This window comes from Diachasmimorpha longicaudata, chromosome 1, assembly GCF_034640455.1.
Source record: "Diachasmimorpha longicaudata isolate KC_UGA_2023 chromosome 1, iyDiaLong2, whole genome shotgun sequence".
Lineage (NCBI taxonomy): Eukaryota > Metazoa > Arthropoda > Insecta > Hymenoptera > Braconidae > Diachasmimorpha > Diachasmimorpha longicaudata.
Window position 1 is genome coordinate 8,858,713 of NC_087225.1, and position 13,526 is coordinate 8,872,238.

At 40.0% G+C, this 13,526-nt stretch overlaps 2 protein-coding genes across 3 annotated transcripts; one reads left to right on the plus strand and one right to left on the minus strand.

Annotated features, from left to right (window-relative positions):
• The first annotated feature begins 3,582 nt into the window (after nucleotides 1–3,582).
• LOC135169052 (U4/U6.U5 small nuclear ribonucleoprotein 27 kDa protein) lies at nucleotides 3,583–4,803 on the plus strand. Of its 2 annotated transcripts, XR_010300157.1 has the most exons (4): nucleotides 3,583–3,795; nucleotides 3,897–4,057; nucleotides 4,134–4,569; nucleotides 4,646–4,803. XR_010300157.1 is itself a non-coding variant. In XM_064133747.1 (3 exons), the coding sequence occupies exons 1-3, from the start codon at nucleotides 3,680–3,682 to the stop codon at nucleotides 4,328–4,330; spliced, it is 474 nt and encodes a 157-aa protein (XP_063989817.1). In that variant the 5' UTR covers nucleotides 3,583–3,679; the 3' UTR covers nucleotides 4,331–4,621. The 2 variants fall into 2 exon arrangements, 1 of the variants encoding a protein (XP_063989817.1); XM_064133747.1 differs by lacking the exon at nucleotides 4,646–4,803 and having other exon boundaries at nucleotides 4,134–4,621.
• LOC135169003 (Fanconi anemia group I protein homolog) lies at nucleotides 4,319–8,987 on the minus strand. The gene is made up of 4 exons (XM_064133672.1): nucleotides 8,825–8,987; nucleotides 4,847–8,482; nucleotides 4,638–4,736; nucleotides 4,319–4,528 (listed from the first exon to the last, which is right to left on the minus strand). The coding sequence occupies exons 1-4, from the start codon at nucleotides 8,906–8,908 to the stop codon at nucleotides 4,391–4,393; spliced, it is 3,957 nt and encodes a 1,318-aa protein (XP_063989742.1). The 5' UTR covers nucleotides 8,909–8,987; the 3' UTR covers nucleotides 4,319–4,390.
• Nucleotides 8,988–13,526: the final 4,539 nt, after the last annotated feature.

Sequence of the window (13,526 nt, forward strand, 5' to 3'; positions counted from 1 at the left end):
GGTATAAAAATCCTCTAATAGATCTTTCTTTTTTCCCTTAGGCCAAAAGCAACAGCGATAGAATTGTCTGAGAGCGTACTTCGCTCTACACCCCGCCCCCTTCAAAATACCAAATAACTCATTCGTGGTAAAATTTTTTTTGTCTTTTCCCTGAATGAAGAATTTTAAAGGTTTCTGTAGTTTCGATTTACAAAAACAAGCCTTGTACAATTGCATGAATGCTTTCGGTGCGTCAGATCCTGCCCCTTGAAGAGCATCAACGATATGCTTCAAACAAACATTGTTCTTTTCAAAATTAGATAAATAATCAACTCCTTTAGACTTATGAAACCAAAGGTAATGCAACTCTCTGAACGCTGTAGGTGCTTGAGCACCCGCCGCATAAAAAATCCCCACCACATCAGCGAGATTTGTTCCTTTCTTCTCTATTTGTCTCAAATACTTAGTCTTTTTCCCCTTATCGTCAAACCATAAATTATACAAATCTCTGAAAGCAGCAGGTGCCTTAACCCCCGCGGCGCGCAAAACACGAGCAATTTCGGGTAGACTCACATTCTCTTCGTCTAGTTTCAGCAAGCACTGTGTCTTACCGCCTTCTCCATCAAACCAAAAATGATACAGTTCTTGGAACGCCTTCGGAGCGTTGCGCCCTGAGCACTTCAAAATACTCGACATGTTGGAAAAATCCATCCCTACGCTTCTTAAACGTCTCAAACATTTTGTTCTTTTTCCTCTCGCATCAAAACATAGATTATATAGTTCCTTGAAAGCTTTCGGTGTTTGAACTTCTGCTCCATTCAAAATACAAGCAAAATTGGATAGACTTACCCCTTTTCTATCCAGTACTTTCAAATATTGTGTTTTGTTGCCGTTTGCATCAAACCAAAGACTATACAATTCTCGGAAAGCCTTGGGAGCTTGGTCCCTTGCTCCATGCAAAATGTTCGCTATTGTAGCTGAACTAATCCCACTCTTTTCAAGAATCACCAAGGACTGGGTTTTCATTCCCGCCTCATCAAACCATAGATCATACAAGTTCTTGAATGCTTTGGAAGCTGTGGCACCAGTTCCGTGCAAAATACTAGTCATATGTATCAGATTTATGCCGGCTTTTTCCAGAACCAACAAGTAATGTCGTTTGTTGTCATCTGCATCAAACCAAAGATTGTACAAGTCGGTAAAAGCCTTAGCAGCATCGGCCCCTGCACTCCGAAGAATACTAGAGATGTTAGCGAAGTTGATTTTCTCTTTCTCCAAATTTTTCAAATACTGACTTTTGTGTCCTTCCGCGTCAAACCATAAGTCGTACAAATCTCTGAAGGCTTTGGAAGATTTGACTCCTGCTCCGTTCAAAATGCCAGATATATTTCCGAGATTGATGCCCGTGTCGTTAAAAGCTCCTAAATATTGTGTCTTCTGCCCGTTCCAATCGAACCAAAGATTGTACAAGTCTTTGAAAGCCATAGCCGCTTTGGCGCCTGAGCCATGCAGAATACTCGATATATTAGCCACCCTAATTCCGCTCCTTTCGAGATTTTTCAGATATTGTGTTTTGTTCCCTTCTTCATCGAACCAACTATCGTGCAAAGCTTTGAAAGCTGTAGGCGCCTGAGCACCTGCCGCATGCAGGATACCCGATATATTAGCTAAATTAATGCCTTCATCTTCTAGGTGTTTCAAATATTTGGTTTTGTTTCCTTCTCCATCAAACCATAGATCATGCAACTCCTTGAACGCTGTGGGCGCGTTTGTTCTAGCTGTATGCAGAATACTAGAAAGAATAGCCAAGTCTATACCTTCATTTTCCAGAGACTTTAAATATTGTGTTTTGTCTCCATTCTCGTTGAACCAAAGAGAATACAACGCCTTAAACACTATAGATGTTTTCGCCGCTGTTCCATTTAAAATACTACATATGTTGCATAAATTGACTCCCTTCTTCTCGAAAGCTTCCAAATACTGAGTTTTCTTCCCCGTCGCATCGAACCAGAGATCATGCAATTGTTTGAAGGCCTCGGGAGCTTTAATCCCTGCCCCATTCAGAAGACTCGACATTCTGGATAGATGGATTCCCGCTGCCTCTAGATTCTTCAAATATGCTGTTTTATTTCCCTCTTCATCGAACCACAGTCCATACATTTCCAAAAAAGTTTTCGAAGCACTAGATCCGGCTCCCCGTAGAAATGTACACATATTGGCGGGTCGTATGCCCTCATGTTCTAGATTCTTAATATATTTTGATTTATTTCCTTCTTCATCGAACCAGAGATTATACAGCTCTTTGAAAGCTGTAACCACATTAGCTCTTCCGCCGTGCAAAATTACTGACATATTTGCCAACTTGAAGTCTTGGTCTTCAAAAGATTTCAAGTATCGGGACTTATTTCCGTGCTCATCAAACCAAATATCACACAAATCCTTCAGAATCTTGGCAGCATTGGCGCCCACTGAATTTAATAAACCAGATAAATTGGCTAGAGTTATGTTGTTCTTCTGAAGAGCAATTAAGTAACGGGTCTTGTTTCCTTCCGAATCGAAAAATACATCGTATAGATTTTTGAATGCCACGAAAATATTCATTGCTGCTCCACTGAGGATAGTAGCTATACTGGAAATATTCATCTTCGCTTGCTTTAGGTTGAGTAGACATTGGGTTGGATTGTCTGATTCATCGAACCAAATATAATACATAATTTTAAAAAAAGTGGCAGCATGAATCATCCTTGACGTTAACAAAGTGGACACACTCGATAGACCTATTCCATGCATCTCAAGAGTCTTGACGTACTTTGTTTTATTTCCATGTTCGTCCAACCAGAGATCATACATCTGACGGAAAGCTTCGGGTGCCATGAGCCGGCATCTACCTAGGATATTTGCCATGCTGCCTGGTTTAATTCCCTGTCTGTTGAGGTTTTCTATTCTTCTGGAGTTATCGTTGACTAGATAATGACAGAATTGGTTAAAAGCAGGACTACCTGCAACGTCAGAGACACGTTCAGCAAACTTTCTTTCCTCGTTAGTGAGCACTCTGATGTTTGCTCCGTTGGTCTCCGTTATTTCTAGGGGAAGTTTATTCAAAGCATGTTGATTGTTTTCGAACACTGAAAATTTGCGTTTTTTCTGAACGCAGTTCCCAGGCGTGGGTTGTTTTTTGCGCTTGAACATCCTGTTATGGTTGGTAGGTTTTCAGCCACAGTCCTCTTCTCAATCAAATCCTCGGTTCAGCTTTTAACCCTATTTGAAAACTAAAATATTGACTCTAAAGTTCTAAAATTTACGAAATCAATCATTTTACAATCCACTGGTTCAATTTGAGTCTCAACTCTCTGGAACGATTTTTATTCTCCTTTCAAGGAACAAATTATCACTTTCTCAACTACACAACAATTCTAATTATGTTTGGACTGAACACGTGCGACACTTAAAAACTGATAGGTTAGGTATATTCACATTCACGTGAGATGTCACATAGACGGACCATCCGTAGTCTCGATCTATCCCGTTTACAACTTTATTTACCGTCGACAAGGAATAAAGGTGTTGGATCAGCAAGAGTACACAACTCCTCCGATAGATGGCGCGATTATCCACAAACCGTGTTTGCGTTCCCTGGAATAATGTTTACAATGCACTAATTTTACTGTATAATTATAAGTGAAGAAATTACTGTAAAAATATGGGACGAAGTCGATCCCCTTCGCCTCGACGAAGAGATAGATCCAGAGATCGTTCACGAGATCGAGAGCGTGACAGGGACCGACGGAGAAGACGCTCAAGGGAGAGGCGAAGAAGGTAACCTCAATATTTCCTTTTTCATCAATAATTTGTTAAACGGCATTGTGTGTAATGTGGGTTAGGGTTGATTATATTCAACAGATGATTGTATTTTTCAGATCGGTCGATAGAGATCGAGGGAAATCCAGGGATCATGATAGAAATAGGGAGAGAGAGAGGCACAGGCGATCATATTCACGATCCAGGTCGAGGTCTAGAGACAGGGATCGTCCAACACCAAAGCGTAAGCCAGCCACTGCAGAGAGGCCTGAATTGACAGGTATTCGACTTTTGAATTTCAGGAATAAACCAGAAAATAGAATGTAATTACAAATATTTTTTAAATCCATTTTCAGAGGCTGATCTACAGGGAAAAACACCAGAAGAGCAGGAGATGATGAAATTGATGGGTTTTTGTGGATTCGATACAACAAAAGGGAAGAAAGTTGATGGCAATGATGTTGGAGGGGTTCACGTAATCTTAAAACGAAAATATAGACAATACATGAATCGCAAGGGTGGATTCAACCGGCCACTCGACTTCGTTGCTTAAATTTTATTTGAAATTCGTAGAAAAATACATTCAGCATTGTTTTATAATAATCTCCGATATTTAAGGGCTGACTTCGCGTTTTGGTTTCTTCGGGGTTGGCTCGTGACTCTCTTCCAAAACACTGGAATCATCGTCTGATAGATCAAGGTGATCCTGAGTTTCGTTATTTCTCATCGTGTTCTGAGTCATTGTCATCATCTGGGTAAAAATAACATTTTGTGGTAAAAAAATCATTAAAAGTGAGTTCAATGTGAGGATTTTTTTCAATAAACAATTTTGATCATGTTTTTATTTAATGTGTTTTTACCTGACTAGGATCCAGCCTCTCCAGACCTTCCACCAACTGCGGATGTTTAATCCTGAAATCTCTTGTGATACTGTGTTTAAGATAACTCTCCAGTGGCACCTGAAGTTAGAAAATTTGTTAATGCTTGGAGATAATAGAAAAAAATAAATGGTTTCTATTCATTAAAGTCTGCTCAGTCAAAATTACGTCAAACAATTTGATAATCTCACCCGAGTCTTCTTCTCAAGCGCCAAAATTTCCTTATGAAACTGCTCAATCTCGTAAACGACTTTGGGAATAAACTTAGTCTCCTTCAACACTTTATTCTTCTGTGCATGAGCATCAGCCTTCTTGCTACTGTTCTGCTTTTCCTCAGTGTGCGTTACCAAGTTATAGAAAGTAGCTTTCAATGGTTTTCCAGCAAGCTTTACAACCTGAATAAACTTCACAGCTTCAAATGCAGGATTCTGCTGTGTCGATTTGCTGCTGAAGTATTTAGTCAAGTTGTTGAGAAGCCCATAAAGTTGATGAAGATTTTTAAACGTCAAGTCAGTATTCGGTCCCGGATCGATATCTGCATTAGCCAAATCATGAAGTGTCTGAATGACATATGACAACTGTCGGCAGAGATTCTTCTCTTTCTCCTTCAATTTCTCCCTGAAATTTTCATCCCCAATTCCCGGGGAGATTGCTACCACATGCTCAGACTTCAGTCTCCCCAAAATCCACGATGCATTGGTCAGCTTGTTCTTCAGAGAATTATTAAAAATACTGTGAGCTTGTGTCGTGGTGCTCTCTGTCAAAATACTGTAGCTCTCCTTCACGGTGATGTTATTATCATCAATGGTCCCCAGTTTCTTGCACAGATCCACACACATCTCATCCAACACCTTGCCATAATCAGCCTCACGTTCCTCAATAATTGTGATCAACTGTAGAATAATCAGGGCAATCTGTGGGTCAATATTTTCCACCTTCGACATTTTCTGTAGCCACTGGAAGGTATTTCCAAAGCTACCAGCAGATACCCCAGCTTTATTCAACAGTAGAGCCACTGTCTCCATCAGTATGAATGGAATTTTATTGCTCTCTTCCTCGCTATCCTCTTCGTAATAACTATCAATCAGAGCTTGTAATGCACAAATCAAAGTATTGAATTGAGCACTGAGCCCTTCTGATGGTGATGGGGCACAGATTTCCCCCAGAAACTTGGACAGACTGGTACTGAACAATGTGCACATGACATCACAGTACTCTTTGAAACACTCCAACCCTAGAACAGCAGTTTCATCATCGAACTCTCGGACTCTGTCCAAATCACAAACAATATTTTTGTACAGCAACTCTCCAATTTTGAGATAATCCTTCTCGTGCACATCCCGATGCTTCATACGTTCAACATTTTTCAGGGTCTTTGCACTTTGGAATATCTGAACACAAATGTGAAGGCAGTAGGTGTGAAAGTCAGGTCGTTTTTTCAGATGATTAGCCTGTTCGTTAGTTGCCCAAGCGACATTAGGATCATACAATAACGAAAGCATCTTGTAAATAATATCAATGTTGAGGATAGTTGGAGGGAGTTTAATTCCCCCCTTGGGTCCCCTCTTCATCGTTGTGTCATGATCCTTGTCCTTCTTTCCTTTGTCCTTCTTCTGTTTTGATGGTTTATTGACAGACCGGCAGAACTCTAGGATCTCGTTGTAGGACTTGAATAAATTGTAGACATTCTGAGCAACAGTCTCATTGTCTTTGGACCAGCTGCCAAATCGGTAGGCAATCAGAGCTTCCAAGCAACCTACAGAGAGCTTAATGGAGTTGACTCTCTGTTGAGATTTGGAACTGTTGTCCAGGAGATCTGGCCTCTCATCAACTCGAAGATCATCGAGGGCTGAAGGAATCATTCTCTTGCACAAAGACTCCAGGACATTGCTCAACTTATCGAGGGCCTCTAGGTTCTTATTAGCGACAGTGCAGTACATCTGCTGTAGAGAGAACATCAAGTGTCCTATGGGCTCCTGGAGGACGGCTTCGGGTCCTGTGACACCCGTGCAATCCTCGAACTTCACGGGGGGCTTTACAGCCTCATCAGACTCGTAGAAGTCTGCAAAGTGAGACAATAGGAGCTCGATTGCTGCCTCCGCCAATTCTGGATTCGCTGCGACCGCCTCATGAAGACCCTTATACAGGTGTTGGCGAACTTCTGCTTCATGGGAGAAGCATTTTGTCAGGATTATGAGGATCTCTTGACAGAAGGCGTTGTGACTTCGAGTATTCTTGGTTTGGCTGCCTCGTTCCATCGTCGCTTGAGTGAAGATCGAGGAGTTGGAGCCGGTGGTCATACTTGAGGACGATTGGCTCAGGCTGAATGGAGTGATCTTCAAGTTGCTGAGGAATTGCAAAAATCCAACCACTGCCATTTTTCGAGTTTCAACGCCCTTTCGGTACAGAGCCTTGCGGAGAATGAGGACAAGAGAGTCACGAATTGTGGAAGACGTGCGGATAAGAGGGACTGTTGCGTAGAGAACCTGGGTGGCTGCTTCCCCCGGAATAGTCAGGAGTGGCTCGAGAAGGTTCGACACCGGAACTTGGGATTGATGAACCATGAATGTTGCTCGGCGACACATGTATGCCAGGCATTCAATATAATGCGAGATGGCAGTACCCCCAGCGACAATCTTATCCGTAAGATTTTGGAGGACAATAGGCACTATTTCGTGCCTCTTCTTCATCAACTTTTGCAGGATCTTCACCCCCACCTCGTGCAGGAGATTCTCCTCGCCATCCCTAGCCTTGCCAGTGTCCATGAGTACAAACGCAAGATCCAACAGTCCCTGTAGCACCAGATGTCTGTCCTTACTACTGTTCTCAATGATCTGACCCATGATATCCATGACAACCGAACTATCGGGAAGGACATTCTTGACCCAGAAGGAGGTCTTCCTGCGCTCGTCATCCTGAATCTTCCTCATCAACGCCTGCTTGATAATGTCGAAGATCTGGTCAGTGTAGATATCCGAAATCATGAGTAGAACGGACATGGGGAAGGGCTCAAGAATGAATTCGGGAGCATTTGTCACGTTCTTCAGATTCTTGACAAAGTCCTTGAGACTTGAGTGGTTCAGAAGGGCTGACTGACGAATGTGGTAGAGCACCGTGCTCTCAGTGTCTTGGATCTCCTTCAGACTGACCTCACCTATGCTCTCCACTGTCTCCGGTGTCTCCTTATCAACAGCAGTATACAACCTCTCAAAATATTTCTGCAATATCCCAATAACTAATCTTCCATCCACATTGTCACTGAGTCTCAGTATCTGATGCACCAGTGGTGGCATCTCCTTGTGATCCATCTCAGGTATTTTATCACACAGGGCTCTTATCACCAATCCATGATCGTTCTTGTCCATTCTCATCTCGCCAAACATTTTTGCCAGGGATGTGACAGTTCCCAGGTCCCATGGCTGATTGCAGATGGACTGAATAATCAGGGATTTGTACTCTGAGCCTGTCACCTCATTTCCCTTGTAATTTATGTACTTCTCGTCCTCGAGGATTTGCAAGGTGATGGGAAGGATCTCCCTCCAGCAGAAAAAATCGTCGTCATTTAAGCGAAGGCTGTTAAGACAGTAATCGACAATTTTCGTCAGTTGAAGCTTCGAGTACTTGGGCAAGTCTTGGATTATTCGGTTTAATAAGGCGTTCACGTGAGAAGTACTCACTTTTGCTGTTCGTAGGCTCTTTAGGATTGCTTCTACGAGCTTTCTGTGCTTTGATTGGGAGACTTCGGAGGTGGAGAAGTGAGATAACAGTTGGTCAAGAATAGCTGGGCCATCGCTGTTAGCAATTCTTGGGAGGATTATACTACAGAGCTGAAATTTGACAAGATAGAGGCATGTGGTGAAGGTCGATCAATGATTCTTCGAAAATACTGGACGGTAAATTCAGGGTCATTATATATATTTATTTTTAATTTAAAAAACAAACCAAAAGGATGACTTTTAGTGTTATATTATTTTATTATTACTGTTATTTTTCTCCGGACTGACTTTGTAGACATTCGTTTCGTTTTTTGGAAACTTAATAGTCGCGACAGATATTACTTATATATTATTCTCTACCAGCAGAAGAAAAATAAATAAATCCAATCCTGGAGCAGGTTTTTAACCTCAAAATTCATGTCACTACATGTTGATTATGAAGGGCTTACTCACCTCGGCCGAGTCTGCTTTATCAATCAGATTTTTAAGTTCTTCTAAATTCTTTGTATCGACGAACTCTTTAAATTGACGATACATCTTTGAGAATGACAATTCTCTCAGATCGAGAGACACTTTTGTAAACAAATCTGGTGCGCCGGCATCTACTTGTTGTGGTCCATAGTTGGCGGGCAAAAAGACCGCGGTCATGGAATTTAAATGCCATTAGAGATACTTAAGGGGAAAGAATGTGTTCGTAATTTTATTTTTTAAATTGTAGAAACAATTTTAGTGCAGAGCAATTTTATAGGATTTAAAAATGAAGAGCCAGGGAAATCGCTCGGAATTTTTATTCAATTTCTATTTAATTTAGCCAGTCCAAATTTCCGGTTAAAATTCTTTTACGTACTTTCATCCTTCCAAAACTCAAAATATTTAGTTAAAATGGGTTATGAAGCTGTTTATGACTCGAATGATAAATTGAGGAGATATTCAACTTTGTGTGAGATCCGTTTGATCCGTGAGAATAGTATTCAGTAAAAATTACGGAACAGTTACGTATTTTTTCAGTGACTTTTCGGGAAAAAGTTGGAAACGTTTAGTGAAAAAATGCAAAGGTGTTCCGTAATTTTTCTTTCCGTGCAATTTCAAAATATTTGTCCGGTGTCATATACAAGACCTCTATTCGCCAGTAACGATCAGTAAATTAAAAAAAAATTCATGTCCATCTATATTAATGAAAAAAAAACTATTGAGAATATTCATAATCCCGAATGATGAGCATTTCCATCGCATTACGGCTCCGTCAACCTGCAAAAAAATCGTTGTTTTTTGTAGCTCATTTATGAAGGAGGCGTTGAACAAAAGAGGATAAAAGGCTTACGTAGGCTGGAGCAAAAATAGGACGGGAATTTTCATTCATCTAGGTGCGGCAGTACCTGGTCTCTTGTAAGCCTTCTCGTTAAAGTAGCACGAATGTCATTGTCGTTAACAGATTCTGCAGGTAAATTTGGGAATTTTGCAAAAGGGCATATGAAACTTGAGATGCAGGTGTACTGGCGAGATTCTAGTCTTCGGGCCCTATAAAACATAATGGCGGGGGAATGGGAAGCGAAGGTCACAGTCCCTCCAGCACGAAAATCCTTATTATTGACGTCACGTACAACAATTACGACCTCTTTTTACTTGTGTTTACTATGTGGATCTCTTCTCTTTACCGTGAGACATTTATGTCAACCTTTTTTATACCACGTACATTTATTACATCCAGAGACAATATAATCGTATATTTTGTCATTCGGCAACATTAATTGTAATCAGCCATACATATGTGCAATACTGGAGTCATTTTCTACTCTTTTCTCTTGTCTGACTATTGATATTTTAAAAAACATTTGATGGCGCATTCATAGTATGCATAAATCTCATTATCGAGAATAATGATCCTAAAGTTTTCATTTCTTTTTATTCGTGGAAATCTTTAATAAACAGGGATTCTGTTCCAAGAATTAGGTACTGTTATGCACAGTAAAACTTAACAGTTTGTATATGAGAAAATGGTAGCATAAAAACTGGATTTTCAATAATCAATTGTCAGATATAAATATTCTCTTTTCAAAATAGATATTTGCAGCGAATAACGACAGATTCCTGGAATGAGCCAGAAGAAAATCCAAATATTTGATCTTTATTATCTTCAACAAAGTATTACATCATCATGCTATATTCGCATTATTTGACGAATGTGATTTTATAATCGGATGGAGCCTTTCGGCTAGATATAATTGCTTTTCACCGGTCCTCATGACATGAACATTATTATCAGTTTTTAGACCATCACTAATTCAATTTAGACAATTTTTTTTTACTTATCGGCAGGCAGTTAATGAAAATACGCCAAAAGTCAACAACTATTGAATGAACTGAATTCTAATCAAGGTACTTAGATATGGATCAACAATTGCCATGTTTCCTTTGGAAAGCAAATATTGAAAAAAAAATTCTAGTCATCTAGAAAATTTTACATAAAGCTGGGTAAATAATCAGGTTATTAGTAGCTCACTGCTTTACGTAAAAGGTATGAGTATTTAATGGACTATTTCAAGTACTTTACGCCAACGATTTCGATGGAATTGATGGACTACTTTCGTTTGTTCATCGCTAATCCTGTTCGAACAGAAGAGTTGATGAATATAATGGAAACTCTTGGAATCACGTTGCAGTGCCATGTGCACATGACGCTACCAGCCCCCGCAGGGTTTGTGTACATGCTTAAACACCATGTAATTCTAGGGATGACTGAATGGTTGAAAGTAAGACCTTTGATTTACTTTGAGGTATTTAACTATTAAATTGTTTCTGTGCAGTACAGTTTACTCCCGAGAGGCTCGGTTTTGAACTCCAGTTGTGGGTAATCCGTGAATTATTCTACTCGACTCGAGTGACTGGTGAAAGAGAATCAAAATCCACCAACTTGTGGAGAAATTACAGTTGTTTAGTTGCTAGTGAGGTATCAGTCAGTTGAGCTGTATGAAAAGCTATTTCAAGTGCAATACATTAATTGGGAAAACTGGATTGATTTTCACGGATTTCTGATAAAGAGAAAATTATGAAACGAAAACTCCCTTTTTTGGGTCTTTTTGGGTTTTCCACCCCAGAATGCACATCAAAATTTCCGGTGTGAGTGAGGGAGCCTCTGAATTAAACTCATTTTATCGTGTCAGAGGAGTAATTGCTCGACTATCTTCCCCCTATGAGACTTCAATTTTTCGAGCTCATGTTATTTCCTTTAATTTCCCATTTCTTCCATTCGTCGTTAATGGTACATTTCTGGCTTATCGTCTTGTGCCCTACTCAACTCTACGAAAATTATGGAAATGTGGGAACAGTTCAAGAATAGACCACTGAACATTCACAAACTGATGGATTTCAAATGGAGCCTCCTCGCATCTGCAAACTATTTACAAACGGATATCGAGCCATGAATACCGAACACGATAGCTTTGAGGGTGCTTTTACGTTATTATTATTAGTCTCGTTGTCATCTGTGGATGTTCATAGTTTGCTCAATTTATTGATAAAGAGTTCATGGTTCCACATACAAAAATATTTCGAGTTTATCGTAGTTCGAAACCTGTTGATTCTTACTCATATTTTTTAAACTATAAAAAAATAGCAATCATATGAAAAAACGTTAATGAAGAAATAGATAATTAGGGGTAAGAGGAATGCATATGCTACTGATGTGCTAGAAAATTCTAGCGCATCATTAGTTGATCGACCTTCTACTATTAATCATCATCTATGGCCCACCAATAAATCCTATTCAAAGTGACAATGCAGGAGAAATGTGATTGCCTCAATGCAATTCTGAAGTATACGATAACGCATTATCGATTGTGATAATGTTTGGCATAAAATCACACATGTTTGCCACCCTCATGGAACACTCTTGAGTAACGAAGGGACTCAAGCCAATGCTTGCTCAATTGAGTACCGATGAGGGGCATGAGGGAGAGAGAGAGAAAGAGAGAAAGTGGTTTTGTCAACAGGCATGTGACGCACGCCGCGATACTGGGACGTCCATCGTGCAAACATGGAAAATCTCGTTGCCAATGCTTTAGTCAATGTCACGCACTTGACGAATTTCATTAAGCATCGACACTCCGTGAAGCATTGTTAACTGAATAATGGGAGGTACTGGATTTTATTTTCGTTGGATCGAGGTGCGTGAATTGCGGGGGCAAGACAAAAGTCTGAATTCAGAAAATTCGACTATTGTTTCCGATAACGTGAGCTTCACAAAAGAGAGGGGTTTCGTATTTTTGGCTCGTTTATGGAACGGCTTTGGGAGGGCAACTTGAGGAGATGTGAACGACCGATTGAATATTTTTTTTGTTAGAGTATAATGAAAGTTATTTTCAATTCTATCATTTTCCTTTGCGGGAAGAAATATCCAGTAAAAATTACGGAACAATTGACGTCATAATGATAATCGCAATGAGGAATCTTTTTCCGACAATTTATGGCTGATCGAAGGAAAAGAAATTTTCGAATTTACGCGACAGTTGGTCCAATTTAAATTTCAATTTACAATTTTTATTGAATTTTATTTCGCTCTCGAATTACACTTCAAAACATTTTATTGATTTTTTTCTCTTCATTTTGCTTCGCAGATGGTAGAAAGCTTCGTAATCCGGTCTTTTAAATTCCCAGTTTTTACGGTATTAAATGCTAGGGAATTTTCAATGTATCCATTTATCATATATCTTTAACATTGATTGATATTTTTTCACCGCATTATCCTCTTCGATAATGCATTTACGAGTTTACGAAATTTCGCACATTTGAAATTTTAACGGGGAAACAAGAGCATCTCATAAGTGAAACGATATCGTAATAAATAAGGAGTGACAACAATGATTTATTTATTAATTTCATACACGCTGAAGAAGAAAAAGTGGAAATATTAAAATTTTTATGTCGCATCACAGGTGACAGTGTCCACATAAAACAATTTATCCATCCACTTTCTTCGCGTTAACTCGTAAATTTATCGATGGGGGTGGGGTGTACAGTGTTATTAGTCCTGCCTCCCCCCCACCCCCACAAGCGCACAAGTCGCCCTTCGATTGGTCAGGTGCTTTGGTGACGTAACGAGCGTTGCCGGTCCTATGTACAGGTAGAAGCACGCGGAGCTTCAGTCTGATCCTGTCTG